We start from the raw sequence: 27,674 nt of genomic DNA, 5'->3' as shown, positions 1-27,674 counted from the left end.
ATGACCTACCCAGCTGGTTTCTACCTATGGCCTAATCAGGTCTCACAGCTGTTTCCCCAGAGATGAAGGATGATGAGATCTGGTTTCTTTTACGTCCATATTGAGTAGTAGCTACATGTGATCTTGGTGTTGGCAAGGCTGGTCACTTGGGGGTAGTTCTGAACATAGTGAACACATCGTGTGCAGCTAAAACATGTTCTTCATTAAAACTCTTGATGAGCTTTGTGTTTACATTGCATTTGTGAAAGCTGAGGTTATCATGTGGTATTTGTTAATTTCTACAAAAGCTGTCTATTTTTCTTTGTGAGATCATCTCAGTCTCCAGTCTCATCCCGTGGTGCTCCAAGCTGCAATAACCAGTGGATTAGTGTTAGAGGGCTGTTAATTTATTGCAAGCCCAGATGCATGAATGAGAATTATAGTCATGGCTTTCACTTCGGTGGTGCCAAGTAATCATAAACATCCTTTCTAGCTTTGTCTTACTCTACAGAAAAGAAAGTAGGGAAGCAGTCAGTTAATAGAAACTAGTTCAAGAAATGTTAGTAGTAAAATTTTTCCATTTGTTGAGAATGGTCTCTGCATAGAGAGGTTGTGTTGTGTGCACATAATGGTGTCAAGAGCTACATGCTGTCTTGGTGCAAAAACTGATTTCACAGTCTTCTATGTAACTGTCTGGGCCTTGAGAGAGCTACAAGAGGAAGGTTAATGGCTTCTCAGGTTGATGTTTTTACATTTGAAAAAATGTGTGAGTGTGTGTGTATAAAAATTTGAAAACATATTTTTGTATATATTTTGCTTGAAATGTTCTTCCTAATACTGCTTGAGTGAGCTGGTTCACAGTCCCTTACGCATGAGGAAAGACTGTAGTGAAACGTCAGTTTCATGACAAATGCTAGGAGCTTTGGTTTTGTGTAATTTCCTGATAGTTTGAACAAGATCACACAGTAGTGCTGGAGGTTTTTTTCACTTCTGCCTCTTCCCTTTGCCTAGTATGTGCAGGGATGGAGTCTAACACTTTGTCCTTACTTTTGCAATGCTTCCTAGGATTAGTACACTCCCACCCGAGAGCAATGCTTAAATAGAGATTGTGTGATGTTGTACTTATTCCAGTTTTGGCGGTGACATTTGGAATGTGAGTTGGTTTCGATGTTAAGTGTGAAAAATAAAATGTACACTTAGCCAGTGAAATCTGTTTCAGAAATTTCTGTAACTACATTCATCTAAGTGAGAGAATTGAGTGTGAGCTCATGTATGGACCAGCTACTCGGGTGGTTAATGTTGATCAAGTGCTTGCGTGCAGTGCAGTTGCTTGATCGTGCTTAAGGACTTGTTATTTTTACTGTACACCCATACATCTGCTGCAGTGTCCAGCAATGGTAAGTAGGTTCAGTAGTTTCTCAGATAACCTATTTAAAACTTAAATGAAAGGTGTTCCTTTTATCATTTGATTGCCTAGCAAAGTGCCTAGAATTCTGTCTGGGAATCCTTGAAGCTGTGTATCAGTCAAAAAGAAGAAAACAATGTGTACCTAGAGAGCAACAAAACATTGTGAGCTTTGGATGACCAGTTTTGCTTCTAGTTTTCCTTCCCTGCATTGTGAGAAATACTGGGAAAGGAGCATATGGAACAGACAACAATCTTTTTCTTCCTTTTTTACCCCAACCCACCCTTCATTCCAGGTGCAAGGGGAAACAAATGTTTAAAAACCAACTCCCCAAACAGTCTATTAGTTTGTGAACTGCTTATTTGATAAGAATGCTTATATACTTGTGTTAATGAATAGTGTCTCTGTGCTCAAAAATTAAGCAAGGTCTAATTCAAAGGCAGAACTGCTACTTACTTTTAATAGGATATGGTTAAAAGGGTGTCTTAAATCCAATCTTTGATTGTACACATTATGGGTTTTGTTTCAGTACATGCCAGTTTTACTTCAGACTCATAGGCTTAAAGCCATATTCAAGATTTGCAAACTTGGGAGGGATGGATGGATTGTAGCAGCTATGATGGCTGCTGAGGAATATATATGATTTTCTTACAAGTCTCAGACCAGGCCTTCAGTTCTCTGGCTTTTATTTACTTCTTTCCCCTTAGGTTGTGTATCATTGTGAACAATGGCGCCCTTCTTACGGATATCTTTCAACTCATTTGAGCTGGGACCTGTACAGAATCAAGGGGAACAACTGCAGCCTTTCTGTGCCATCAAGATGAAGGAGGCATTGACTACAGGTGAGGTTACAAATGGTGCTGCTTTTCTGAATGTGAATAAGTTTCTGAGAAATCCTGCAATCCCTCTTAGTCTGTGAATGGTGGTGAGTCCTGCTGTTCCTGTCCTGCCAAGCATTTCACCATGAGTTCTTCTTTCAGAATGGGAGAAATAGCAATGACTTTTGTCTCTGTCCCCACCTTAAAACAAGACTTCCTTCTTAGTGCTTTCTTGTCTTGTGGTCAGAGTGCTCAGCACTTGGTAGGGCGAAGTCTAAACTTTCTCATTTCTTGGTTTACCACCACCACACAACAATTCACAAAGTATGTGGTGAAGCAGCTGATGTGTCACTTTTGCATGGGTTAAGGTGAGTTGTGAATTTTGCATGACAGAAGTTGTCAAATGTTAAATAAAACGTTAATCTCTCCTGTTCCCAAGTAACAAACTGGACTGGCAGAAGCTCTGCTGCTTCTGCAAGCCCTGAATTATTGGCAGAGGTTCTGCAAAAGGGTGCCATTTCTCATATTCCCAAGAATGCCTCCTGAGGCTTGCCTTTTTGCTGAAGGGGTTTGGCTTTAGCAATCCAAAACAAATAGGCTAGTGTAAAAGCCTTGCTGTGTGGACAGCCTGGGTTTAATTCTCCCTCACCTTTATCACCTGCCCTAATAATTATCTAATCATGTTTTATTTGATCTTTCCCTATATATTTTCACCATAATATTTCCCAATTGTCCATATTTAAGAATACCAAGTATGGGGCTCTGGAAATAGGTTTGCACTGCTGAGAATCTCAGTGGGTTTTTTTTTTTTCGTTCTGCAGAGTTCCCTAAATTAAAACTAAAAGCTTTTGACTAGAGGAGAAATGCTGAAGTTTGTGTTGCAATGGAGGAGGTTCTCAGGTGGCCATTTCTGAGTGTTTCAGAATGGCCTTTGGCAAGGCCTGCCTGTCACAACTGTAATTTGTAATGCTGCTGTTGGCAGGCATTCCCTAATAAAGCAGCACAACGGCACTACTCACGACTCTCCTTTGGATGGCTCAGCACAACTGAGGGAGGAGTGTATCAAGCCAACTTTGCCTTCAGTTTCCAGGCAGACATTTAAGTCATAAGTATTTAATTCTTCCTTTGTCAATGTGAGTGTAAATTCTATTGCCAGATTTAGGAGACAGGCCATACTGCAGCTCCCTGGAGAAGGGTCAAGCTATTGAATGTGCTTTGCTGCTGCTGTGATACCATAAGGACAGGTTGCACACTTAGGGGGGAAAATCGGTCGTTCAGAGCTGGAGAGGCACGTGGAAGTCATTTCTATTCCAGCAAGTGATCTTGATAAGCAGCAGAAATTGTGCAGAATGTACTAAATTGCATTCAGTTACCTGAGCAAAAAGTGGGCAATAATTGGCTTTGCAGCAAGTCATGAAGAAAAACAGGGGAGGTGGCATTGTGTGGCCAGAGTCAGAGTGAAGAGCTGCATTTGGATGCATAAGAGGAAGCATCATTTTGAATGTGTTGGTGGGACTACTGAAAGACCCAGATTTGGAAATGTGCTAAAGCTGCTTCTAGGTCATGCACTCACCAGTTGTTTTCTGTGCCTGAGACAGGGAGAGAAAAACATTAGCTTAACTGGTAGCAAGAGAGACTAAGCTGTGCATTAGGGAAAAAAATCCATCTGAAAAGAAGAGCAAAGCACTGTAAAACTCTTAAGGAAGGATTCTGTGGAGATGCTCATATGGGAGGCTAGACAAATGTTAGTAAAAAAAAATTACCATTTTTTTGAGGTCCTTTAAGCTTTTTCCATATTCTTCCACTGTATACACAAGGTCTACATGTGCTGGAGAGGGCAGATAAGCCCTTGCAGTATCCTTTAAAAGGTAGTGATCATGAGAGACAGAGTACAATGCTAAGGACAGTGAGTTATGAAGAGAAGTGAAATGTTTGGTTTACTTGAAAGTAGATTAATGAAATGTGGAGCCTTTAATCTCTCAGCCACCAGTTTCAATTTCTCCTGGGTCAGTGTAAGACACATCTTAATTTGTTTTATATAGTAGTAGGTACTCACTGTGCTCAGACAGCAGATCATGGGTTTATACCAGAAAGGAGCCATGTAAATATTCTCTGTCAAGTTGTGACTGACTAAACCAGCTTCTGAATTCCAGAGTGGGAATTGCTTCTCCTGGTCTTTCTGGTGGCATGTTAACATCTTCACTGCTTTTGCATGTCCTGTTTGTCAGAATGAGTTTTGCCTTCCAATTCATGTTTGAACTCAATGTTTAGACTTGGTCCCAACCAAAGCACCAGAGGTAGTAAATCTGCTTTAGGTTTCAGTACCAGGATTCCCTTTTTTGTTTTATTCTGTTAAGTACTAGCTTTACCTCAGCTGATTTGACAGGTTTGGTCCATTTTTTTTGTGTGTGTGGCTTTCAGAGAGAGGAAAAACTCTAGTTCAGAAGAAACCTACCATGTATCCAGAATGGAAATCAACCTTTGATGCCCACATTTACGAAGGACGAGTGATTCAGATTGTTCTGATGAAGGCAGCAGAAGAGCCATTATCTGAAGTGACTGTAGGTGTCTCGGTCCTGGCAGAGCGGTGCAAGAAAGGCAACGGCAAAGCAGAATTCTGGGTAAGGAGAGAGAGTAAACTTGCTGACCTGATTCTGTTTTTTCAAACTGAATGGATGCCTTATGCTTGGATATGAGTGTTTGATCCCTTTAGCATGTGTGGCAGGGTACATTATTTTAGCAGCATTTTTTAAAGCAGATAATGTACAAGGTTAAAGAAATTGACAATGAAGTTCCTGCCATCAGTGTGTGAAATAATGACCTGTGTCACACTGAGGGGCCTGTGTTATAAAAGCCTAGCAGTTTCTTGTAGCAAACAGCAGATGTTTAAACTTGATCTGTTCATTGTAATTCATCCAGACAAAAGGCAAAAGGTGAAGCTTACTCCAAGGCATTTCCACTTAGGATTTTAAATTCTATTTATTTTCACAATGGATGTTGGTTGATTTGATGCTGCTCTAGTGGGGATTCTTTAATACCCATTTTGATACAGAATCATAGAATCATTTAGGCTGGAAAAGACCTTTAGGATCATCTAGTCCAACCATTAACCTAACACTACCAAGGATATTGCTGAACCATATCCCTAAGCACATGTCTATACATCTTTTAAATACCTCTGAGGGTGACAATTCAACCACTTCCCTGGGCAGCCTCCTGTCCAACCTAAACCTGCCCTGGTGCAGTTTGAGGCTGTTTCCTCTCATTCTGTCACTTCCTACTTGGGAGAAGACACTGACAGCCATCTTGCTCCAGTCTTTTTCAGGGAGTTGTAGAGAGTGAGAAGGTCTCCCCTCAGCTTCCTTTTCTCCAGGGTTAACAACCCCAGTTCCCTCAGCCACTTCTCATAAGACTTGTTCTCCAGATCCTTCACCAGCTTTGGTGCCCTTCTTTGGGCCACTCCAGGTCCTCAATGCCTTTCCTGTAGAGAGGTCTGCAAAACTGGGCACAATACTCAAGGTGTGGCCTCACCAGTGCCTAATACAGGGGCAGGATCACTTCCCTGGTCCTGCCTGTCACACTATTCCTGATACAGGCCAGGACTTCTGGCCACAGGGCTGGCTCATTTTCATCTGGCTGTTGATGAACACCTGCAGGTCTTTCTCTGCTAGGCAGCTTTCCAGGCATTGTGCCCCAGGCCTGTGGCAACGCATGGGCTGGTTGTGACCCAAGTGCAGAACCTGGCACTTGGTCTTGTTAAACCTCATACAACTGACCTCAGCCCATTGATTCATCCTGTCCAGGTCTTTCTGTGGAGTCTTCCTAGCCTCAAGCAGATTGGCACTCCCACACAATTTAGTGTCATCTGCAAACTTACTAAGGGTGCACTCTATCCTGTCATCCAGATCATTGCGAAAGACATTAGAGAGAACTGGCCCAGGGAGCATCACTAGTGAGCAGCCACCAACTAAGCAATTATTCAGAAAAGTAGCTGAAATCACTAGTGATCAGTTTTAATTTTAGTAATTAGTTTTGGCCAATTCATTGATCTGAAGTCCTCTGCTTGTTATCTGTAGAACAGGCACCACCCAGACTTCCTCTGCACGACTTCAGTCATGACTTGCACAGAGGTCATAGTATCAGTTGGGGTTGGAAGGGACCACAAGGATCATCTAGTTCCAACCCTCCTGCCATGGGCAGGGACACCCCACACTAGATCAGGCTGGCCAGAGCCTCATCCAGCCTGGTCTTAAACACCTCCAGGGACGGGGCCTCAACCACCTCCCTGGACAACCCATTCCAGGGCTTCACCACTCTGATGGTGAAGAACTTCCTCCTCACATCCAGCCTGAGATGTTAGCTTGTTTACTGTAGCCTGTAAGGTTGCTTCTGTGTGCAGAGAGACAGCCCATCAGTAGTCACTGTAACTGAGGTCTTTGCCTTCTGGGAGATTTTTTGAGTGTCAGAAATTGCCTTAAAGATGAAAACAAAGTCATTATCCCAGTAGGGTAAAGGGGTCTGTAGGGATCTGTGTTCACAGGTGTATCTGATCTAACTGTTCCTTTCTTTTTTACTTTCCTCCCCTCCCAAGTTGTCTTTACTGTTAACTGAGGGATGCTTTGCTCTGTGCTAAAGTCAACACTGAATCAGACCCTTTCATACTTAATAGCTTCTTACTCTTTATGATAGCAGCAGTTTAAGAATGAGTATCTCCATTCTGAGCGCAGGAGGTGACCTCTCCTCTTGGCTTAAAGTGAATTTGTGTTGGTCTGTCAAATTTGCCACAGAAACCATGTGTAGTGGTTTGAGAGGAAACCCAAAGCAAACGTTGATGATACCACTCTTTTTCTGATTACAAGCTAGAGGATTTGATGCCCCTGTGATTTGTACTCTCAATAAACATATAAAGGATTGTATAGACTTTTTCTTTTAAAGCTGGGTTCCTGTGTCCATTGAGTTTACTAAGAGTAAAAACAGAAGCCAACAAACTTCTGTGCAGAAACAGGAAAGGGACATGCAAAACAATGTGAACTTTGTCTGTGCTGAGCTTTTGAATAGACATCAAAGAAATGCAGCATGATAGTAAAAGCAGTAGAATAAAAGCCCTGGTTCAGCTGCAACAGTGAGATATGGAAGAGGATTGTAACCCAGGAGTTACTGAGTATCATACTTTGATTTGAGTCCCTAGAAGGAGCTGTTTAAATTCCTGAGAGTCAGCTGCATACTTCACCACTGGTATCTTTCTTTCCATAGCTTGACCTGCAACCTCAAGGGAAGGTGCTGATGGCTGTGCAGTATTTTTTGGAAGATGCAGGTAATGTCAACTCTTTTCTTTTCAGTCAATTATGCAAAAGTAAAACTTTTTTTCACCTTTCTTCTGTAGAACACAAGATGTAGCTCACAAAAAAAGCCCAAAAGCAGAAAGCCCCTCACAAATCAAACAAACAAAACCCCAGCCCAGAGCCACCTGCTGTACTGCATAGAATTTTCTGATTTTTGTTACTTTGTTTTGGTGTTGTGTGAAGTCATGGCTGCATTTGTTAACTTCTAAATGCCTTTGTGCCTTCTTGCTCTTGCATTTAGCCCACTTTTGGGTCTTCATTATGTCTGTCTTCGTGTTTTGATGAGCTAGAAAAGTTGTTATCAGTTCCTTTTTAGCTGCAAAATTAAATCTCTTGCTCTAGTTTGTGGGAAGCTTTTTGTGGCTGGAACTGTCTGAGTGTCCTGGCATTCAGATGTCATAGTCACTAGTGAGGGACACTGACTGCAGCAATGAGTGAATGGTTAAGTGTTCAAATGCAAATCTAGTCGATGTTCTGCCCTAGCAGTTCATAAGGTGAACAACTTGGAAATGTCAGAAATCTACACAGCTCTTTGGAGAAGGAACTAGGAGGCCAGAGAAGGTAGTTGAGTGCAAGAAGGGAAGCTTTAAGTCCAGCAATAAACCCAACTATTCTGGCAAGGATTTCCTTATCTGTGGAATTCTTTCCTGAAGGAAATTATGTAAAACTCGCAGGTTGTTTAGCTAGTGGTTGAAATTTCTCCATAGTAGAAGTCATGAAACTGTTATTTCCTGGAAGTTGGACTGGTCTGCTGTATTAGCCCATGGCCTTGCACGGCATGATACTGTGTGTTCCTGAATCATAGATGGAAAGAGTTAAGCAGTAATTGTTAGAACACTGGTGAGGGTTTTTTTCCCCCCCTCAGACATGTACAGGGAACACAGCTCTGCTCTCATGCAGCACATTAATTGTGAAGGTACCATACGTTTTTGTACCATATGTGCAGTCTGTGTAGCAGTTACTAGAGGAGCTCCTAAAGATAGAATGTCACATGTGGTACATGACATTTCAGAGCTGACATTTTATCTTTGTAATGGCCAAAAAAAAAAGAAAAATAAGCCTATGTGCTCATTATTTTTGTCTCCTTTATGGAAATTTAACTCTTTGAAGCAAAATTCCCAAGACTTGGGTGACTCTGAAGAGCCTCTAAGGAAAAGCATTTCTCTGAAGCTCAGAAGCTCTCTGTTCATGCACTAATAACACTCTGGGTGGCATTCAAACTGTAGTGAGCCATTGTATTAGAAAACCCTCATTGTGGTCTTCATCATGGCTTATCTGTGCAAGGCCCAGCCAGTGTGGATTTAGGAAGGGCAGGTCCTGCCTGACCAACCTGATCTCCTTCTATGATCAGGTGACTGCCTGGTGGATGTGGGGAGGCCTGTGGATGTGGTCTACCTGGACCTCAGCAAGGCCTTTGACACTGTCCCCCATAGCAAACTCCTGGCCATGCTGTCAGCCTATGTCTTGGATGGGAGCACACTGCATTGGGTTAGGAACTGGCTGGAGGGCTGAGCCCAGAGAGTGGTGGTGAATGGTGCCACATCCAGCTGGCGGCCAGTCACTAGTGGTGTGCCCCAGGGATCAGTGCTGGGCCCTGTGCTCTTTGACATCTTTATTGATGATCTGGATGAGTGCATTGAGTCCATCATCAGTAAATTTGCAGATGACACCAAGCTGGGGGCAGGAGTTGATCTGCTGGAGGGTAGAGAGGCTTTGCAGAGAGACCTCGACAGGCTGGACAGATGGGCAGAGTCCAACGGCATGAGATTTAACACATCCAAGTGCCGGGTTCTGCACATTGGCCACAACAACCCCATGCAGTGCTACAGGCTGGGGTCAGAGTGGCTGACCCCAGTGGCTTAGTTGATTAGGTGGGTTGGATTAGTTGATAGATTGGATGTGATGATCTTGAAGGTCTCTTCCAACCTGGTTTATTCTACTCTAAAATTATAGACTTCCCTCATGTCACTACCTGTGTATTGCCAAATAGGCAAACACTGAATAGTTTTTGGCCCATCTCATTGCACTGCTGTGAATGTTTTCTCTAGTGAAATGAGCAGTTAGCAGAGTTAGAGCAGAGAAGCTGGTGTGTTACAAGGATGTTTGTATTAGCTTCCATTCTTCACATTGCTAAAACCTTGAGTTAACAGTTGAAAGCTCACAGACAGTTCACATTCCTTCCCGTGCACAATACCATTTTGTTTCCTCTGACACACCTTTCCATACAGAGGTGTGTGGTGGCTGTGTCTCTCAAATGATAAAAAAGGCTTGTTCTGAACTGGAGTTTGAGCTGCTCCCAGGTTTACCTGAAGGTATTGCTACCACTAGTGTCTCCAGAGTTATAGGTGTAGCCTGCAAAGTGCTTGGAGATTTTCAAACACAAGAAGTGAATAATTCTTACTTTGGCTTGCTTTGCAAACTAAAGCTGTTGCTTTGCAGCCCTTCAGAGCACCAAATGTTCTGCCACCTTTAGAGAGAACTGCTTTTCTCTGCTTTGATGGTAGGCAGCAGTATTGAGAAGCAAGTCTGTACTGCTCCATTCTCAGCTTTAATGGAATAAACTCATATTGACATTTGCTCTGTGGTAGGCTACACTGCAGCACTTCATTTGTGTATTCTTTTTGCAGACTGGGGCCTGGGCAGTTAAGTTAGAGCTCTCTATATGAAATGTCTTCCTGGTCTCAAAGGGGTTTTTCTTTCTAGGCTGTTAAAACCAGGGCTGGAGAGCCCTGACATAGAGCTGTCAAAGCATTTTTTTGTTTTCTGTCCTGGGACCTGAAAATCAGCTTGTGCTGGGAATTAGAAGCTTTTTCTTCTGGTGTGTGAAACATGAGAGCAGGGTGTTGATCCCCACTTTCACTTCAGAATATTGTTTTCTTACTGCCCCTCCTTCTCTCGTTGTAGTATTGCAACTAGGTTATAGTTCTGTAAAGCAGCTTTGGTTTCAGGAGGTGGGAGTTGCAATACGTTTAATGCTTTGCTCGATCTTTGTTTATTCAAATGTAGTTAATGACCTTATCCAGCAAGAAAAACCCAGGATCAGAGGTGGCTTGCAGTACTGCTGGGTGTCTTGCGCTGCGTTAGCAGCTTTGGAAGTATGCTTGGGTCTTGGATTTGAATTCCAAATTGCTGCTTTGCTGGCTTTAGCTTCCTGGAAAAAAAGAGTTAGTGAATTTTTCCCTTAAAATGCTGTTAGCTGTATCAGAAGGTGAGTAATTTGCATGTGAGCCTTTGATATCTCAAGTGTCTGAGTGCTGGGACAGGAACATGAACCTGAGAGCTGCATGTATTTGAGTGGGCTTTTCTCTCCACGTGTTGTTTTGAGTGTAGGGGAAGCATGAGATCTTAGACTTTCTGAGGCATGCGTGAGAAATAGTAGGGTGAGGACAGCTTTGCTGTCACAGCACGTTGGATGGGTCTAAATGAAGATTTGAAGCCAGTTTCTCTACAGGTAAGGTGTGTTGAGAAAGGATTGTCACGTTTATTAGTAAATAATAATGATAAGGGGTGAAAATCCAGACCTGTGCCTTATGCCAGCCTCCCTGTGTGCAATTAGGATTTAATCATTTGACTGAGGCAGTACTGTTGCTAGAAATCTGGCAGATGTGATAGTTATTCAGTGGCACCTAGAATCTCCTTCAGTCTGCATCTAGAAGTGTGATTGCAGGGGTTCAACAAAAGCATTTTCCAGCTTCATTTTCTATAATGAAAGTCAACTGTCTGCCGATGGAATTCCCTGAGCAGAAAGCTGGCAGTGTATTTGGTGTCTAACATGCTGTGTAGCGCAGAGAAAATGCGGTATCTTTATGTGTTCACAAGGAATTTTACTTAGATGCTGCATTTGTAAAGGTTTGGTTTACTGTGCCTTTGTGATTTACAAAAGAAAGAGGAGAGAGCCCGTTTTCCACTTCATTCCCTGCTTCCCCACAATGAATGAGCTATCGGGTATCCGCAGGAGTGCTAACCAAAACACTTCTCGACATTTAGGAAAACAATACTCTATACAGCTGAGCACAGGCTGGGTTAGCAGAGCTGCTGTGCAGCTGCTGAGCGAGCTACAAAGACTGGAGTGTGGAGATGGGATTTGTTTCTCCTGGACTGAAAGGCAGGGCTTGTTAAACCTCCGGTGGTTTGTTTTGGCACTTTTCTAGAAGATCATTGGGTTCGTTGCTGCCAATGAAGACTGATTCAGTGGAGACCAGCTGAAAGTAGCTGCACAGCCATCCACCACAGTGCTCTGCTGAGTGTCACAGGAGAGGCTGCTGGCATAGTGGCCCAGGCAGCACTTCATTCATTTATTTAGAGGAGCAGGCAAGAAATGAACACCCACAGGCATCCCAGTCGCTCTTCAGGACAGAGCATATCATACCTGTCATCTTTTTACAGCAGTAGCACAGCCACCTTTCCATCAAGGTGCTGCAAAGAGCTCGTAACACAACATGTGCTAAGGTTTGTAGTGTAAATGCTTGCGGCTGAGGGAAGCGATGGGAGATTGTGCCAGCTTTCAGAGCAAGCAATATTGGCTTCTAAAGTAACAGATTATTGGCATTGCTACTTAAATGTCAGCAGTGTAACATCTACAAGTACTGAGAACAGAGGAGATGGTTTTGAACAGGGCGGGGAGGTGGGGAGGGAAAGGAAGAACGAACTACATGGCAATATTAACACTCTGTAAGTGAAATGTGAGGAACACAGAAGCCAAAATGGTTTAAAGCAGCAAGCTCATTTCAGAGAAATGTAGGCTTTGGGTAAACTTGTATCTCTGCAAATGGTGGGTTTTGTAGACGTGATCTGTACAGCAGTCCTTTGCAGGACCAGGCTAAAGAGCAGTATTCCTCTGAGACAGTTCATACCAGACAAGTCTCCTTCGTGAGGAATTGGCCTTCCTTTTAATGATTGCTCTGAGAGATTAATATTTTTCTTGACCTGAAGGTGCACTTAACTTTTAAACAAAGCCAAGTGCAAGAACAGCAAAAGGGGACACTGAACAGAAATCTTAGTGGGTCTTGTAATTTATTATGAGGTTTCAGGCAAATCTCAACTTGAGCAGCCAGTTAGCTCAGAAGATGTTTTCCCTGCCCCTGTTTGATGTGAAGGCCCTGTTCTCGGTTTCTGACAGCAGCACTGTTATCTTTCCTCTGTTCACAAACACACAACCAGGAAGTGAGCAAGCTAAAATGAAAAACAAACTCTGAAGATGGCAAATGTTTCTTCAGTTCCTCCTTCTGAAAAAAATCTGGTCCAGTTTTTCTGGAGGCTGTTTCTTTTTGCCCTTGGAAATGTTGAAGTGCAGCTGAGCAATTTGACAGCTTACCTTGAGGTTTATTTCAGCCCAGCAGAGTTCTAGCAATATTGTTTTAGCAAATGTTTTCCAGACTGTGGGTCGTGTGTTGTGTTAGTGGCTGTGAAATATTCAGAAGGTCTGGTGCTGGCATTGGATAGTGTGTACAGGGGTGTGTTGGCAACACTTCTGGAGAGCTGCACTGCCTATTCACAGTTGTGTTTAATGGTTTCTTAATGAATATTTGGGACAGAGGAGCTCTGGGTGCTGTTGTCCCATCAGCCACAAGTTTTGAGAAGGGACCTTGAAATACGTGAACAGTCTGTCAGTGATAAATATTAACCACAGGCCGCAATAGAGGAAATAGGTTATGTTTAATGGTGTGTGCTTGGGTCCAAGATGATTAAATTCAGGTCCAGGCCACAGAGGTCACCTGGATTCTAGCTGCTGATTCAGCTCTTTTGTACATGACTGTTTCTGACTTTGTGCTGGCCCAGGACACATGTTTTGTGTGTGGGAATCCTGGCTCAATTGAAGGGGGAAGCAAAGGCTTTCCTTTGTGTTTCTTCCTTCCCTCATCTCCACCCTGCATCCATGCAGTTGTTGGGAAAGTTACTTCCTTGCAATTGTTAATTCTGTCTGCATCTTTGAAATAAAGCCTTTGTTCTCCAGTTGGGTCCGTGGTTGGCTGGACTTCAACACACATTAAAGGTAATTTACACACTGAAGATAACTTGTTAAACACACCCATTGAAACGAGCTACCCTGTCATCTCAGAGCCACCTCAGCTTCGGGTGCACTCGACTTACAGCAGCTGGCCAAACCTCTCAGCTTCTGCTGAAGCATACAAAAATGTTTGCAGCTATGCTTTGCTACGTTGGTTGGGTTTGGCAAAGGTGTTTAATAAGGCAGCTGGTTGTGAAGACTCTGTGCTCTCACATGCAGATTTTGGAGTTGTGCTGTGCTTAAGGTTTCTTCACCACTGAAGCATGTTTAAGGAAAGTGGATGGTTTCTCTTTTCTTTCCTCACACAAACTGCCTAGTTTATTAGTTATCCTCTCAAAAATAGATGCCAGTCTTGCATATTTCTGTGAAGTTTGGTAGGGTGTTCTAGAAGGGGGGGGAATACCACACTTTCCCATATCCTGATCAAGTTTGTCAGAGACTTTTGCAGGTGGTATCAGCAGTACTAAATTGCATCCAGTGTTACAGCACGAGTTGAGGCTGTGTTCTCTTCACCTGCTGAGTGCTGTTGTACCTCACTAAACCCTCGGTTTGCCCGCCTTCCAGACTTCAGGGAGGCTTTTGTCCCTTAATCTGTTCCATCACAGATTATCTCTTCAAACCACAGGCTACAAAGCAACATACCTTGCTCTGCTTTGTTGCTGTTACTGATTAAATCACCATTATGAAGACACTGTTTTCATGCAGCAAACACTATGAAGTATTGCTGATCCGGCAACGTCGTTGCTCTGTGTGCAGGTTCAGGTCCCTGGTTCCCTTACAGCGTTTGAGGACCAGTGGGTGGGGTCCCTGTATTTGCTCAGCAGGATTGAACAAAGTGATAGTGCTGTTTGCAGACTTGGCCAAGCAGAAGTGCAGCGGCTGACGGGAGCTTTTGTTGGGTGAACTCAGTAGCATGCACAGCCAGAATGAATCCTGTTCCTGGAGGGGAAAAGATAGCAGCGGCATACATTGTGCCAGGGTGTCATGGTTGTGTTGGGAGCTTTTTCAGGGTGAGGCAGAACAGGCTTTTCTCTGAACCAGACAGTTTCTTAGAAAAGTGCATTAATACCTAGTGGCAAAACCCGGGGACCTCTTTTGAGCTTTCTCTTCACTAATGTGCCAAATCTTTCCTTAATCTCTGAGCTGACATTGTCCTTTCTTTTCTAAGACATCACACGCTGCTGCAGTCTGGCTGCTCTTGACTGCAACTGATAAATTAGTTCAGGATGCCCCAAATGGTATCAAACAGTAGATTGTATTCCAGGCTCTGTGGTCTGTTGGAATAGGAGTGGTAGCCAGCTAATAGAATGACAAAACCCAAGCACAGCCAGCGAGAAGAAAAACAGAGCTCCTGGGTAACTTAGTAGTAAGCTCAGGCACTGCAGCTTGTGTGACTTGGCACAGGAAACAAATGTGTTTCTATCAGCAGAGCTCCCACTGATACTGCTAAAAGGCAGCAACGCAATGGAGCAAGTGAAAAATGATTGCATTGGCAATGGGAAAATGCTCTTCTGACTTTTTCCTCACTCTGTTGTGGAAACTCCCACCCTGGAAAAGGCAACCTCTTATTGCCCTGAGCTTTGCAGCACTTCAACCTGTGAAAGACATCCACAGATGGGGTCCTGGAGCTGCTGGCCAGAACTGATGTGCTTAGCTCCAGCTCCTCATTGCTGATTCAAGCTTTTGTCCTTCCCTGCTGGATGGGACTGTCACTCACCAGCTCCTCTCTGTTGACAAGTAGCATGTCCAAAGATTCAATTCCCAGCTCCCCAATCTCTCCTGATGTACCTTCATGGGGTTACCTGTTACAAACTCCTATTATTTTCCAAATATATAAGTGAGACCATACAGTCTGAGCTGTGACTGACAGATTGAGACACACACTGCTTGTTGTGGTAAAAGAAACTCGGGAGGTTTCTTGGGAATAAGTGGAAGTAACTGTAACCTGTCACAGAGGGCCTGCATGAGCCAACTTTCTTTCTTGGCTAATACTGTAAGTTAGTTCTGTGCAATTATTTAGTATTATGTAGTACTATATATTGTAAGCCCATGGGGCTAGAAGAATATAGGACTGAGGCATGCTGACATAGAGCACCAGTGTTGTGAGGTAATGTAAAGGAAATGTCTAATTAAATAATGTCATTTGTCCTCACTGCTTAATGATTCTGGAGGCTGAAAGAAACCCATCTGAGCATGGTCCAGTGGTGACTCCTGCAGCAGGCATTTCTTCACAGGCATTTCTGTTGTGGTACTGATTCAGGAGGGCACATGGAGCGACAGGATGAAAAAGGAGTCTGCTGAAGAAGACTTTCCTGCTTCCAGTAAAACATTTATTCCTCCTGTACATAAATCACACAATATATAGGAGCTTGTATTTATTTATTTTTAAGGTAACAGCTGTGGTTGTCATCTCTCCAACAAGACTGCACTCCATCCTGCTTCTTGCTCTCAGCTCATTTCTCTGAAGGCTTCATGAAGGAGCAGGAGAGGGAAGTGCTTGCAAACAAGGACACAGAGACACCTTAGGATGTAGTGTGTACATGTGTTCCACCCTTGCTGGACTGAAAGTCTGCAGAATGCAGGTGTAAAATAAAGAGAAGCACACGTCTGAAATGGAAAAACAAGCTGGACTTTTTGGAAAAGCAAACATTAATCTTTGTAATACCTTGCAGTATTAAATGTCTGTCTTGTCTCCCCATTTAGACTGCAAACAGTCAATGAGGGAAAATGAGGGGACAGTGACTATAAACAGGAGAGGAGCTATCAAGCAAGCTAAGATCCACTACATCAAAAATCATGAATTCATTGCTACCTTCTTTGGACAACCTACATTTTGTTCTGTCTGCAAGGACTTTGTGTGGTAAGAAGAAAACACTAAGCCTCCATCACCCCCAGGGGCCAAGTAACTGCAAAATTAGCATCAGATACATTGAGGCAAAACACGACATGTAAATTTATGGGTGTTGGGAAACAGAAGTAGTAGATTTAGTAAGAGCATTGTTGTTCTTAAGAACTGTACTGTTCTACTTTTTTAATGTGAAAGAGAACTTGAATGTTTTTGCCATTAAAATAATTGGCAAAATATTCCATCAGCATCAAGTGAGATCTGACCCACAGTCAGCAGAGAACGAGGTGGGCAGATCTGAGAAAATCGTGCTCAGATTTAGGGATGTGAAGTGGTTGGTGGGAGAGTGAAAACCCAAAGAGAGTAAGAAGCTGGATCCCTTTCACAGTGAGGCTACTTTGTAGTGAGTCAGATGAGGAGGACTGAAACTTTGTCTTTTTGGGTTTCCCTCTGAATGTGCTGGTCTATCAACACACACCACCATATCTTCTGAGTCCTGCTTTCCTAAAACCTGGTTCTGAAGAGCAGAACTCAGACCAGTTTATGAATTGGAACAAATATTCCCATAGGCAAAAGATTGATTGTTTGACATGGTAAAAATAACCCCACCCCCACGTGTGTGTCCCCAGCCATTTATTCCAGCAAATGTGTATTTTCTTATTTCCCTCTTTATACTTTGTTTTTCAGGGGGCTCAACAAGCAAGGATACAAATGTAGGCGTAAGTTGATTTTCTTTTTAACCTTTTTCCTATACTACCTTGTACATGAATCTGTAGATCTAGTGGCTACTGTTGAACACACCTGACACAGTGCATCATCAGCACAGGTAGCAGTGGATGTTAAACATCAGTTTGACACACTAACCTAAGAGTGTCTAATTATGATTAGACACTGTGCTTTAATTATGATTATGCCTGTGCTTTTAGTACCAAGATCCAGGCTCAGCTATTCTTCTCATCAGTGTGTAATGCTGTAGAAAAGTTGTACTTATTTATGACAGCAGCTATAGTGACAGCTTTTCTAGAAGGAATTGCAGCTACTGAAAGGTTTCACAGCTGAACTGAAACTTTTGACTTGGCATAGATCTGTGTATTACTCCAAACAGCTGGGGAAGTACCAAAGGGTAAAAACTCAGAAGCATAATACTGGTATCAGATGCTGGTGGCATTGCCTCCATCAGGCAGATCTGGTTTAGAATTAGAGTTTCAGGTAAAAGAAAATGGGGTGGGGGAATCAGCTTAACAAGGTGACCACGTCGATAGAAAAGGCAGGCTTTGGTGCGTATAGCATGAGGGAAGGGAGTGTGGTTTTCACATCGTGCTGTGAAATGCAAACACCTCATCCCAGGTATTTGTTGTCTGAAGGAATCCTTCCTTTCTTTCTTGTGCATGCCTTGAAGAATGCAATGCTGCTATTCATAAGAAATGCATTGATAAGATCATTGGGAGGTGTACTGGTACTGCGGCCAACAGCAGGGACACAATGGTAAGAGCTGGAACTCTTTATTTATTTAGAGTGCAATTATGTAATGAAACACCCTGCACTAACAAAAGCTTGTGTAGAAATAGCTCAGTCCATCAGGGAGGTGCTTGCCTGCATAACCTGTCTTCTCTTGAAGATTCTATGTGTGTGTAGTGGATGAAACTCTCAAGGAAACACTTGAGAGTCCTGCAAGGGGGTGGATTAGTATTTGATGGGCAGATTTTCCCTGGGGGAATGGTAAAACTGGGCTAATCAAGGGGGAAATTGTTGTAGCTTTGCAATATGCAAGGTGCTTTCTGTAGGAAGCTGCTCCTGGTTTGGGTAGCATGCCTCACCCCTCTCCCTGCCCTCAGTTTCAGAAGGAACGTTTCAACATTGACATGCCTCACCGCTTCAAGGTTTACAACTACATGAGCCCTACCTTCTGTGACCACTGTGGCAGCTTGCTGTGGGGGCTGGTCAAACAAGGACTCAAATGTGAAGGTACAGGGGTGGAGGAAGGGCAGCTGGGACCTCTCTGTGCTTTTTCCAGTGTTCCACCCCCCACTAGAGATCAGCTGTTGCCACACACTGTGCATTTCTATATAGAGTTGGATTCATCTCATCTGGGCACATCCGGCAAAGCTTTTGTAGTAGAGAGAGACAAGACAAATAGGCACTAGGCTCAAGTGACAGCTCAACCAAGGTGAGCTTCTGATGCAGTCAGAAAGTGTGCTGTGAAGGAGTAATCTTGAATATAATCAAAATTACTGCTTTTGGTGAATCTGACTCCAGGCAAAACCCTGGAAGTATATTGAAAGTGTTTACTGTAAATACCATTTTTATAACTCTCCCCCCAAAAGGCAAGCCATTTTTATTGTTACAGATATGGACAATAAAACACTGGAGGGCTTTTTGCCTCTGAAGAAATTTTGTAGCCTTCACTGAATTAAAGATTCAAACTGCAGTTCTATTAACAATAATGGATCCATGCCCAGTCTGGTCTTACTATGGGGCTCTGAAGTGCAGAGAGAGACACAGCCTTTGGTTGTAATGTCAGGTGGTATTTTCCTGATGCTTCTGTAACTGTCCTTACCTTTCTTACAGAATGTGGGATGAATGTGCACCATAAATGCCAGAAGAAGGTGGCAAACTTATGTGGAATAAACCAGAAGTTGCTAGCTGAAGCTTTAAATCAAGTTAGCCAGGTATGTTTTATTGCTTTATTGGCATGTTTTATTGGTTGTTTTCCAAGCATTTGGGGGGTTTTACTTCATCTTTTCTCTATCACTTTTATGGGGAACTGAGTTTGGAATGAAGGAAGTACAGGCAGTTTTCTCTTTAATTTGGTCCATAAAGACACTAACAAAGATGTCAATAGCCTGAAGTTGAAACTGGTGGCGGGGGAGAATTCCCCTCCAACAAAGAACTTCTGAAAAGCTGGGTTGTGTCCTGAAATCAAGCTTTGTTCTTCTGTAGTGCTAAAGTTATTCTCTAATTGTTTAACTATGGTATTGTAATGCTGAAGTCTGTTTTTCCATGCTTCAACTTTAGAGTTCCACTTGAGTGTTAAAATTGAATTAATAAGGAGAAATATACCGGATAGTCTCAATTTTTATTAATACACACACACACAAAACTCTCCTGGAGTTAAATCTGGCCCTGGAGTTTGTTGTTCATCTCCTGCTGCAGCATGACTGTCTCTTGTGGACAGCTGCTGCCTTGCAAATAAAAGATTCAGACAGCTCTGAAATAAACCAGGATAATATATCACAACAGCCAGCAGTATTTCCTCTGAGTGTTCCTGAGTATTCATGGGAGATTTACTTTGAAAACAGTGGGAGCTGTTGCAGCAGCTGTTCCACAACCCAGACAAACCTGACTTTTCATTACTAAAAATCTGATCTTGGGGAGCCTTCCATACATAAAATCTGTGCTTCTGCTAAAGACCAACGTCACACACAGATGTGACTTCAGCGTGTCCAATGTGACAGTGATTCCCACCCCCTCTTTTAGTGTCCAAGAGGGCATTTCATCTTGGATGGCTTGAGTCCACCGTGGGAAGCATTTAAACCTGTAATAATTTTGCAATGAACAACACAGACTGTTCAAGAATTTCAGTAACTTCTGTTCTTGCAGCGAAGGAAGTAAAGCAATTGGCTGATGCCAAACTGTAAAGAATATGGCTAGAAGTGGTCTGGGAACCAAACTTCTTAGGAAAAGATGTGTACTAAGAGTTAATAATGAAGTGCATACTGCCATCATGTTACATTTAACAGCTTCTGTTCAGTAGTATTTCTGAAGTAATAGTGCAAAGATCATTTCAAACCTTCCTTTTCTCCTCAGAAATCCACACGAAGGTCTGACTCTGGATCTGTAGAAAGTGTGGGAATTTATCAAGATTTTGATAAGAAACCTAGAACTCCAGGAGGAGATAAAACAGGTGAGAAACTACAGTGCTGTAACTTAGCCATTTACCTACCAGCCTTCACAATTGAGGTAGTTACTCCTTCTTGCCCTAAATTAGACAGGGGTTTTTAATAAGCACTGTTTAAAAAGCAAGCAACCAAACAAAACAGCTTCCTTTTTACCTTCTCCCAGCCAGACAAAACACTTAAATCACACTTGAAAAATACCTGATAGTTCTGGGTCCATGAGCATCCTCACCTTTCTGCTAAAGGCTTGCCTTGCTCACTGCAGTGCCATTCCCTGCTCTGGAAGTGGGGGGTACCTGGCTAAACCAGCACCTTGCAGAGCAGTTCCCTCCCTCCTGTAACTGCAACCTCACACACATTTTCATCATCTGTTTGATCACAAACCACTGGAAACCAATGACAAGTGCTATCTGGTTTAGGATGTAAGCAGCCAAAAGTGAAAAGCTGAGTTTAAGTAGTATCTGGAATCCTGTCTCTACATGTTCAGAATAAGGGTTTGGATTCCTTTTGCTATTGCTAAAGCAATACTACTGCATCTAGCATTGCTTAAGTCTGATTTCCCTGACTGCTCACTGATGATCAGTGATGCAAGAATAAATGCAACAGTAGAAGGAACTTCTTACTGGATGGAAATCACCATTTGTGGTGCAGGATTTTATTTTTCTCATCCAGACATTGATTCAGTTCTCTTGAAATGCCCAGTCAGAAAATTAATTTGGTAGTATTCATCCATGTGTTTGTGCCAGTATAGAGAAGAAGAACCCAGACTTGTAAAGGTGGTTTAGTTTCAGCCATAATGGATGATTCCTTCCTGTGATAACCTATCACAGACGATGGTCAGCTTGTGGGGCACACACAATAACCTCGGTATCTTGTTTGTGGTCCAGCAGATCTGTGCAGAGGAGGGACAGTACAGCTATTAACTTTAGGATAGGACCATGATTAATGTGAATGATCACATTTCTGAGCCCGCACTGGGAATAAATCAGAGGGTTTTTTTATGGCCTTAGGTTGAGGACCAGCTGGGCCTGTTAACGGACAAAAGCCACTGTGTTTACAAGCAGTCCTTGTAACGCATCCTTCTTCTCCAAAATATGCTCTGGATCTCACAGGGGAAAATTAGGACCTTTGATTTTTTGAATGCCTAAGTATTGCTTAAATCCAGCATCATAAACAATCACAGATTCATCTCAGATCCAACACTGTCAAGTACGCTGGGGAAATTTAAACTCCCTAACAAACAACAGGAGTTGACCCTTGTGTTTAGATTTGTCGGTACTGCAGCAGCAGATACACTGAAAGAACATGTCAGGGCTTCATTCTCAGTGGGGGATCTGAGTCACACCATTTCTGCACATACTGCACTTTAAACTCCCCCTTTCCATGAGCAGATAGCAGCGAGTACGATAAACTCTGGGAGGGAAGCACAGCCAAGACAGCGTCACGGATCACGAGCAGGAGGAAATTCAACATCGACAGCTTTGTCTTCCTCAAGGTTCTGGGGAAAGGAAGCTTTGGGAAGGTAGGTAACAAACATACAGAGCTTAAGGTGACTGCCTTGCTTAATGTCTGCACTGTGATGGGCTCTTCCTGCTAACCATAATGGTCCCTCAACTGCTTGGGGAGATAGAATTGAATGTAGCCATCCTTGCCAAGGCATTTGTCACCTGAATCTTGCTGAACTCAGACTTGAGTCATAATGCTCAACAGTGTTGAAGTCATTTGGTGTCAAGGCAGAGGAATATCCCTTGATGCACCACAGTGCAAAAGGATATTTAATTTTTGTATACTGTAGAGAAACAGCCTCCTAATGCCCCAGTGCAATGGCAGAGGGAGATGTGGGAGAGATGTGGGACCTCCATGGAGACTGTCAGCTGTTGTTTGTGAAGTTACATCTCTAGTGAAGGAAAAGACTTTGCCTATCTTCTGCTTATACACCCACAAAAAACTGATAGAAAACCTGCCCTAGAAGCTGCTGTGCCTATGTTCTATGGTCTTTGAAGCCAGCAACAACTTCTTCCCCAGTCTCACTCATCATTGAAATGTTTTTTGCCCTTGCACCTGCTGTAAACATCTCTGATCTTCCCCTACTGATACCCTCAGCAGCAGTCTTCCCTACAAGTGCTGTAATCTCTTCATTTCTCTTTTGTAGGTTCTGCTGGCTGAGCTGAAAGGGAAGAATGAATTCTTTGCAATCAAAGCTCTGAAAAAAGATGTGGTGCTCATTGATGATGATGTGGAATGTACCATGGTGGAAAAGAGGGTCCTGGCACTTGCATGGGAGAACCCGTTTCTCACACATCTTTACTGCACCTTTCAGACAAAGGTAAGAGACAGCCCAACAGCAATGCCACAGATGGAGCTTTTCAGTGGATGCTGTTACCAGGAGCAAAGCAAAAGTAACTTAGTGATGCAAGATCCTTTTTCTCATGGCTCTCTGTGGCAGTTGGCCTTGCCCAAAGTAATTTTGGGTACGATCCCCACATACCTCGATGAGAAGAGCATGAGATCAAACATCTATGCCATCTGGAATAAGAGGCTTAACTTAAAACTTTGATCTTAGCTTTACCCTCAGTGAGGGTAGGGAACCTGACTATCACAGGTAGGCAACAGTAAGTCTATTGAAATGCTTATTTTTCTGAAGTCTAGCAACCCAGAGAATAGAAGAGCAGCTGTTTAGTGTTTTGATACAAGACCATCTGTAGGAGCTTCATCTACTCTTAGGGCTGCATGAAATGGAGAAATACTCAGAAGAGGAGGAAAGCGGCTTCCAGGTTCCCAGTACTCACATCACTACTTTGTGTGGTTTCAACAGCATCAGTAATTTCTCCACTCTCTGGTTATTTGCCACCAGGATCATCTGTTCTTTGTTATGGAGTTCCTGAACGGGGGAGACCTGATGTTCCACATACAAGACAAGGGGCGCTTTGATCTCTACAGAGCAACGTAAGTCCACAGCCCTCCAGTCCCTCTCTCCATCAGGGTTTCTGTCACTGGCTTTTGCTGCTTGTAGTTCTGCACCACTTACCTGCAGTCTTTTGCTCTAGCTTCAGTGGCTGACAATAGGAAAGGTATTTGAGTGCACTGGTTTATTTGAGTGAAGAAGCCCGCTTCATGATGTGTGGAGTTAGGTTTTCTTACTTTACATAGCAGTGCTAAGTTTTACTTTAATGGGATGCTTCTACCTAGAGGCAAGTAACCTGCAGCATGGGCCAGCAATGAAGAGCAAAAGGCTACTGCTTCAGTGTGGCTAAGGTGACATGGCAGTACAGAAGGCTAGCCTGCACATTCCCCATAATGCTAGTACAGTGGGTAAGCACTTTGTTAAGTAAAATTGTATCACTTAGCTAAGGTTGCTGGAGCTGAAGACAAAAGATGCAAAATATTGTAGTGTTACTACTTCACCTATTGTAATTTTTTAGTTTTGAGTCAGTGTTTACCTCTCTTACCCAAACCCAGGAGGGGTTTCATTGCTTCTGTGAGTGGGTGCATGCAAGACCTTAAAAGCAACACTGCAGGGTAGTGGATCTACCTCTAGCACCAGTGCATTGTATAACCAGACTGGGAAGTTCCTTGTGTCACTGTACACAGGGAATACTAAGGGATCTGGCATAAATAGTGGCTGGGCACCAGCCAGCTTTACAGGTCAGGCCAAACTGCCTTCCAACTCTCCTCAGCAAAAGCCTGGAGAGAGCTCTTCCAGCTCACCTGCATTCCAGCAAACATCTCTGCATTTGGCAGCCTCTCCTGGCCTCTGCTGTATCTGTTTATTAAGTTTCAGGTCAGTGTTCCTTCTGCTATACAGGAACAGAAACAGGTTTTAGTATTTGAAAACAAGTCTTTTAGATGTATTTTGGGGGTGGGGAAAGCATTATTGTAGCATTTTCCTTCATAGCTAGGGAGTATAACCTCTGAGGAGAATGCCCCTGAAGCAATGCTGCTTTTCCATCTATCTGCTGCAGCTGGGCAGATGCAGAGGGATATAGGTGAGGTCTGCTTCTAACTTACATATTAGTGCCCAGTCCCTGCCTGAGCAACCCTGTGAGTACTGGGCTGCACCTGTCTCAGAAGGCATGTGGAGAGTTACTAAATAGTGCAGAGACTGCTAAAGAGTCAACAGTCCCTACTGGAATGAAGCATTAAGGCAAGTTGCTGTAATCTCCCCTCTACTGTTGGGCACAATATACTACAGGTGTGTGCTGAAGGGATGCACTTGGTGCTCTGGCATCCAGCTGTACACACAGAGGTAGCTCAGCAGTTAGAGGTGCACAGTGCTGCTCACTCCATGACACGCATGGCAGCTCCTTCAGGCGGCTGCACTGGCTATGTTTTACCTGAGCAAGACAGGCTAAAGGAGGTTTTGGTCTTTTCAGGTTTTATGGAGCTGAAATTTTATGTGGACTGCAATTTCTTCACAGCAAAGGCATTATTTATAGGTGAGTACCAAGCAGCTCCTGTGAACTGCCTTAGCCCTTCACACATCTTTGAGTGACTGACTGTAACAGGTACAAGCTGTCTGTCAGAGAGCTGATGTTATTCCCAGGGCATTAACCTGCCTGAGATGAATGTGTCTGTGTGTCTTTTCTGTGGCAACCAGAGTGACAGAATATTATTGATGCTACACCAAAGCAGGTTTATTTCAGTTATTTTTAAACACTGCCTTTAGATCCTAGGTCTGTTTAGTTTGGAGGCAAGGGAAAGGATCCTTGAGGCTATCAGTTCCTACCACTATTCCCCATCTCAAATCTGTTTGGTTCACTAAGGTAAACAACAGCTGATGTCCAAACATGGAAGGATTTTGGGGGTGTTGCATTAGATCAGGGACTCCTGGTTTGAGCTAGAGCTCACCTTGTGAACTGATACTGGGAACTTCAGCTACCAAGGAGAAAAGATAGGCCTGTTCTCATGTAAAATTATCTGCTGTAGTCAAGTCTCTTTCCTGGTAAGCAGAAGGGCTGTTCAGTTTCTCTATCCTACCCTCCTTGGTATGTGCTTTTGCAGCCAGATGGGACAAAAAAAACCCAAACTTCTCAGTCAAAGCTAGGGAAAGTAGTTTTTGGAAGCTGCTGTTAAAAAGCTCTTATTCAATTCAGTAGTGTTATCCTGAAAAAGAAGACATGAATAAGACACTTGCCAGACTGTGGCCACAACACATGAACCCCTTCGTGCTGTAACTAGGAACAAGTCACAGGTACCATTAAATCTGGGCAAGCCTGAAGTGGTCACACTCCTGCCAAAGGCTCTAAGGGTCCAACAATCCTCCTTTTGAGCTGTGAAGGCAGTGCAGCACTGCTGTGTCAGCTGGTGGGGCAGTAATTCACACCTCCTTCCAGAAGCAACACAAGCACTGGGTGTGCTCTTGGACCTGAAAGCAAACACTGAGGATTACATTGTATAATACGTTAGCCTCTTACTTACTCTGACAAGAGAGAATTATTCCCTTGTCCCAACCACCTCTAAGGTCCAAAAGTGCTACTTTGTACATATTGTGTTGATGGATGATGGTTTTCTTGAAAAGCTGCTTTGTGTGGTGCAGGGAAGGTTTATGGTGAAGAAACTACCTTCATCTGAATACAGAAATGATTCACTTGTCCTTAAAATCCTAACTTTTCTTTTCAACTCTTTTTGCAGAGACCTAAAACTGGACAACGTGATGCTTGATAAAGAGGGCCACATCAAAATAGCTGATTTTGGCATGTGCAAAGAAAATGTTGGTGGTGAGAACAAGGCAAGCACTTTCTGTGGGACCCCAGACTACATTGCTCCTGAGGTCAGTACGTCACTGCCAGGTACTGCAGGCAGAGATTCAACAGACTCATGTTGGAATGATCACTGTGGGTTAATCATCCCTTTGCAGACACATAGTTCAGAGCAGAGAAAAGCAAATGACATCCAAGTTCTCTGTAGAAGACACTTGAGATTTGGCAGTTCTATAGCTGCAAGTTTTACAAAAGCATGGGTTTGAAATGTTATAATGTTCAGGCTTTGAACAGTTAGCTTTTCCTCCTGCCTTTACAGCCACCACTCACACGGGGCTGTAGCAAAAACAATCTGTGTGCACTGCAGATGGTGAACAGACTCATGCCCACACAACCAAAATTCCAACCAAAGCAGCTCTAAGGGGAATCTCAAAGTCCAATTCCCTGTGTTCATAGTTGTTGTTTTTCACCTGATAGATTTGCAAAGCAGCCCACATACAGCAGTAAGCTGTGAAAGCTAGACATTATGTCACAGGCCGGGTGGTGGGAATCTGCTTTTCATTGCTACTTGCTTCTCCTGTCATCTTGTAAAGAAACTAAAGATTATTTTCAAGTTTAAGTTAATGGAGAAGATTTCTGCATGAGAGCAAAGCCCTGCCCCCTGGGCTGTCCATGTTGCCACCAACAGCAGCCAAGCACAAAACCACGATGTGCATCTGTGCCAACAATTTGGCAAAGGGCCGGATTATTTTCTCCCCTCAATACCTCTTGTTTTGGTGTGTGCCACTGCCTTTCACTAATTACTTGTGTTTCTTTCTCTGTACCTCTTCTTCTGTGGGAGAAGATCCTGCAGGGTTTGCGGTACACGTTCTCTGTGGACTGGTGGTCCTTTGGGGTCCTGCTGTACGAGATGCTTATTGGACAGTCCCCTTTCCATGGGGATGATGAAGACGAATTGTTTGAGTCAATCCGAGTGGACAGCCCCCACTACCCACGCTGGATTACCAAGGAATCAAAAGATATCCTAGAGAAGGTAGGACTGATAAGCAAGAAGTGGGTCATGGTATTGGGTTTGTCCAGGGAGGGCTTCTAGAAGGCACCATTTATCAGCAAGCAAATTACTTTCCCACAGGGAAAGCCAGGCCAGACTAATTATCAATGGGCTGTTTGCTGTTAGCCACTTGTGTTCATCTAGCAGTGTAGCTGCTGTTCTTCCACTACCACCTACCTGTTGAGCAGACACAAGGCTTTACCTGGTATCTTCTTACAGCTATTTGAAAGGGATCCAACAAGACGACTTGGGGTCACTGGCAACATCAGAGACCATCCTTTCTTCAAAACTATCAACTGGACAGCACTAGAAAAGAGGGAGGTGGACCCCCCTTTCAGGCCAAAAGTGGTAAGTGGTTATTCTTTGTTCTGGAGCAGTACTGCAAGTGTCAGGGTGTCCTGTTAAGGTTGTCTTCCTACAGGCTGTGTTTCAAGGAGCTTCTTTACTACCATTATCTTTAGGAACATCATTTAATAGTGTCAGTAGTTTCTTGTGTTTCTCTGTCCTTTTATACCATGGGAGAAGGACCAATACTTTGAGGCAACCCAGTTGGGAACCACCTGCAAGTATTCTGCACGAGCATTACATCTGTGACATTTCAAACCCACCCAAGAATCTCCACGTGGGCAAAA

The 27,674-nt window shown here is 43.4% G+C and overlaps 1 protein-coding gene across 1 annotated transcript in view; it reads left to right on the top strand.

Moving 5' to 3' along the window:
* PRKCD (protein kinase C delta) overlaps positions 1-27,674 on the top strand; it is a 65,420-nt gene that overhangs the window by 36,357 nt on the left and 1,389 nt on the right. The window contains exons 2-17 of the mRNA XM_068157862.1: positions 2,092-2,226; positions 4,624-4,823; positions 7,456-7,516; positions 16,255-16,411; positions 17,084-17,115; positions 17,796-17,881; positions 18,232-18,361; positions 18,965-19,065; positions 20,204-20,300; positions 21,684-21,814; positions 22,445-22,618; positions 23,147-23,238; positions 24,666-24,728; positions 25,924-26,062; positions 26,836-27,024; positions 27,262-27,390. Coding sequence (XP_068013963.1) covers positions 2,112-2,226; positions 4,624-4,823; positions 7,456-7,516; positions 16,255-16,411; positions 17,084-17,115; positions 17,796-17,881; positions 18,232-18,361; positions 18,965-19,065; positions 20,204-20,300; positions 21,684-21,814; positions 22,445-22,618; positions 23,147-23,238; positions 24,666-24,728; positions 25,924-26,062; positions 26,836-27,024; positions 27,262-27,390 — 1,896 coding nt within the window. The 5' untranslated portion in view covers positions 2,092-2,111. The remainder of the gene's footprint in view (positions 1-2,091; positions 2,227-4,623; positions 4,824-7,455; positions 7,517-16,254; positions 16,412-17,083; positions 17,116-17,795; positions 17,882-18,231; positions 18,362-18,964; positions 19,066-20,203; positions 20,301-21,683; positions 21,815-22,444; positions 22,619-23,146; positions 23,239-24,665; positions 24,729-25,923; positions 26,063-26,835; positions 27,025-27,261; positions 27,391-27,674) is intronic.

This window comes from Melanerpes formicivorus, unplaced genomic scaffold, assembly GCF_026170545.1.
Source record: "Melanerpes formicivorus ecotype bairdi unplaced genomic scaffold, bMelFor1.0.p_v2 SCAF_38, whole genome shotgun sequence".
In the NCBI taxonomy this organism is placed as follows: Eukaryota; Metazoa; Chordata; class Aves; order Piciformes; family Picidae; genus Melanerpes; species Melanerpes formicivorus.
Note: the sequence above shows the minus strand (reverse complement) of the source record. Positions and strands in the feature narration are given on the sequence as shown.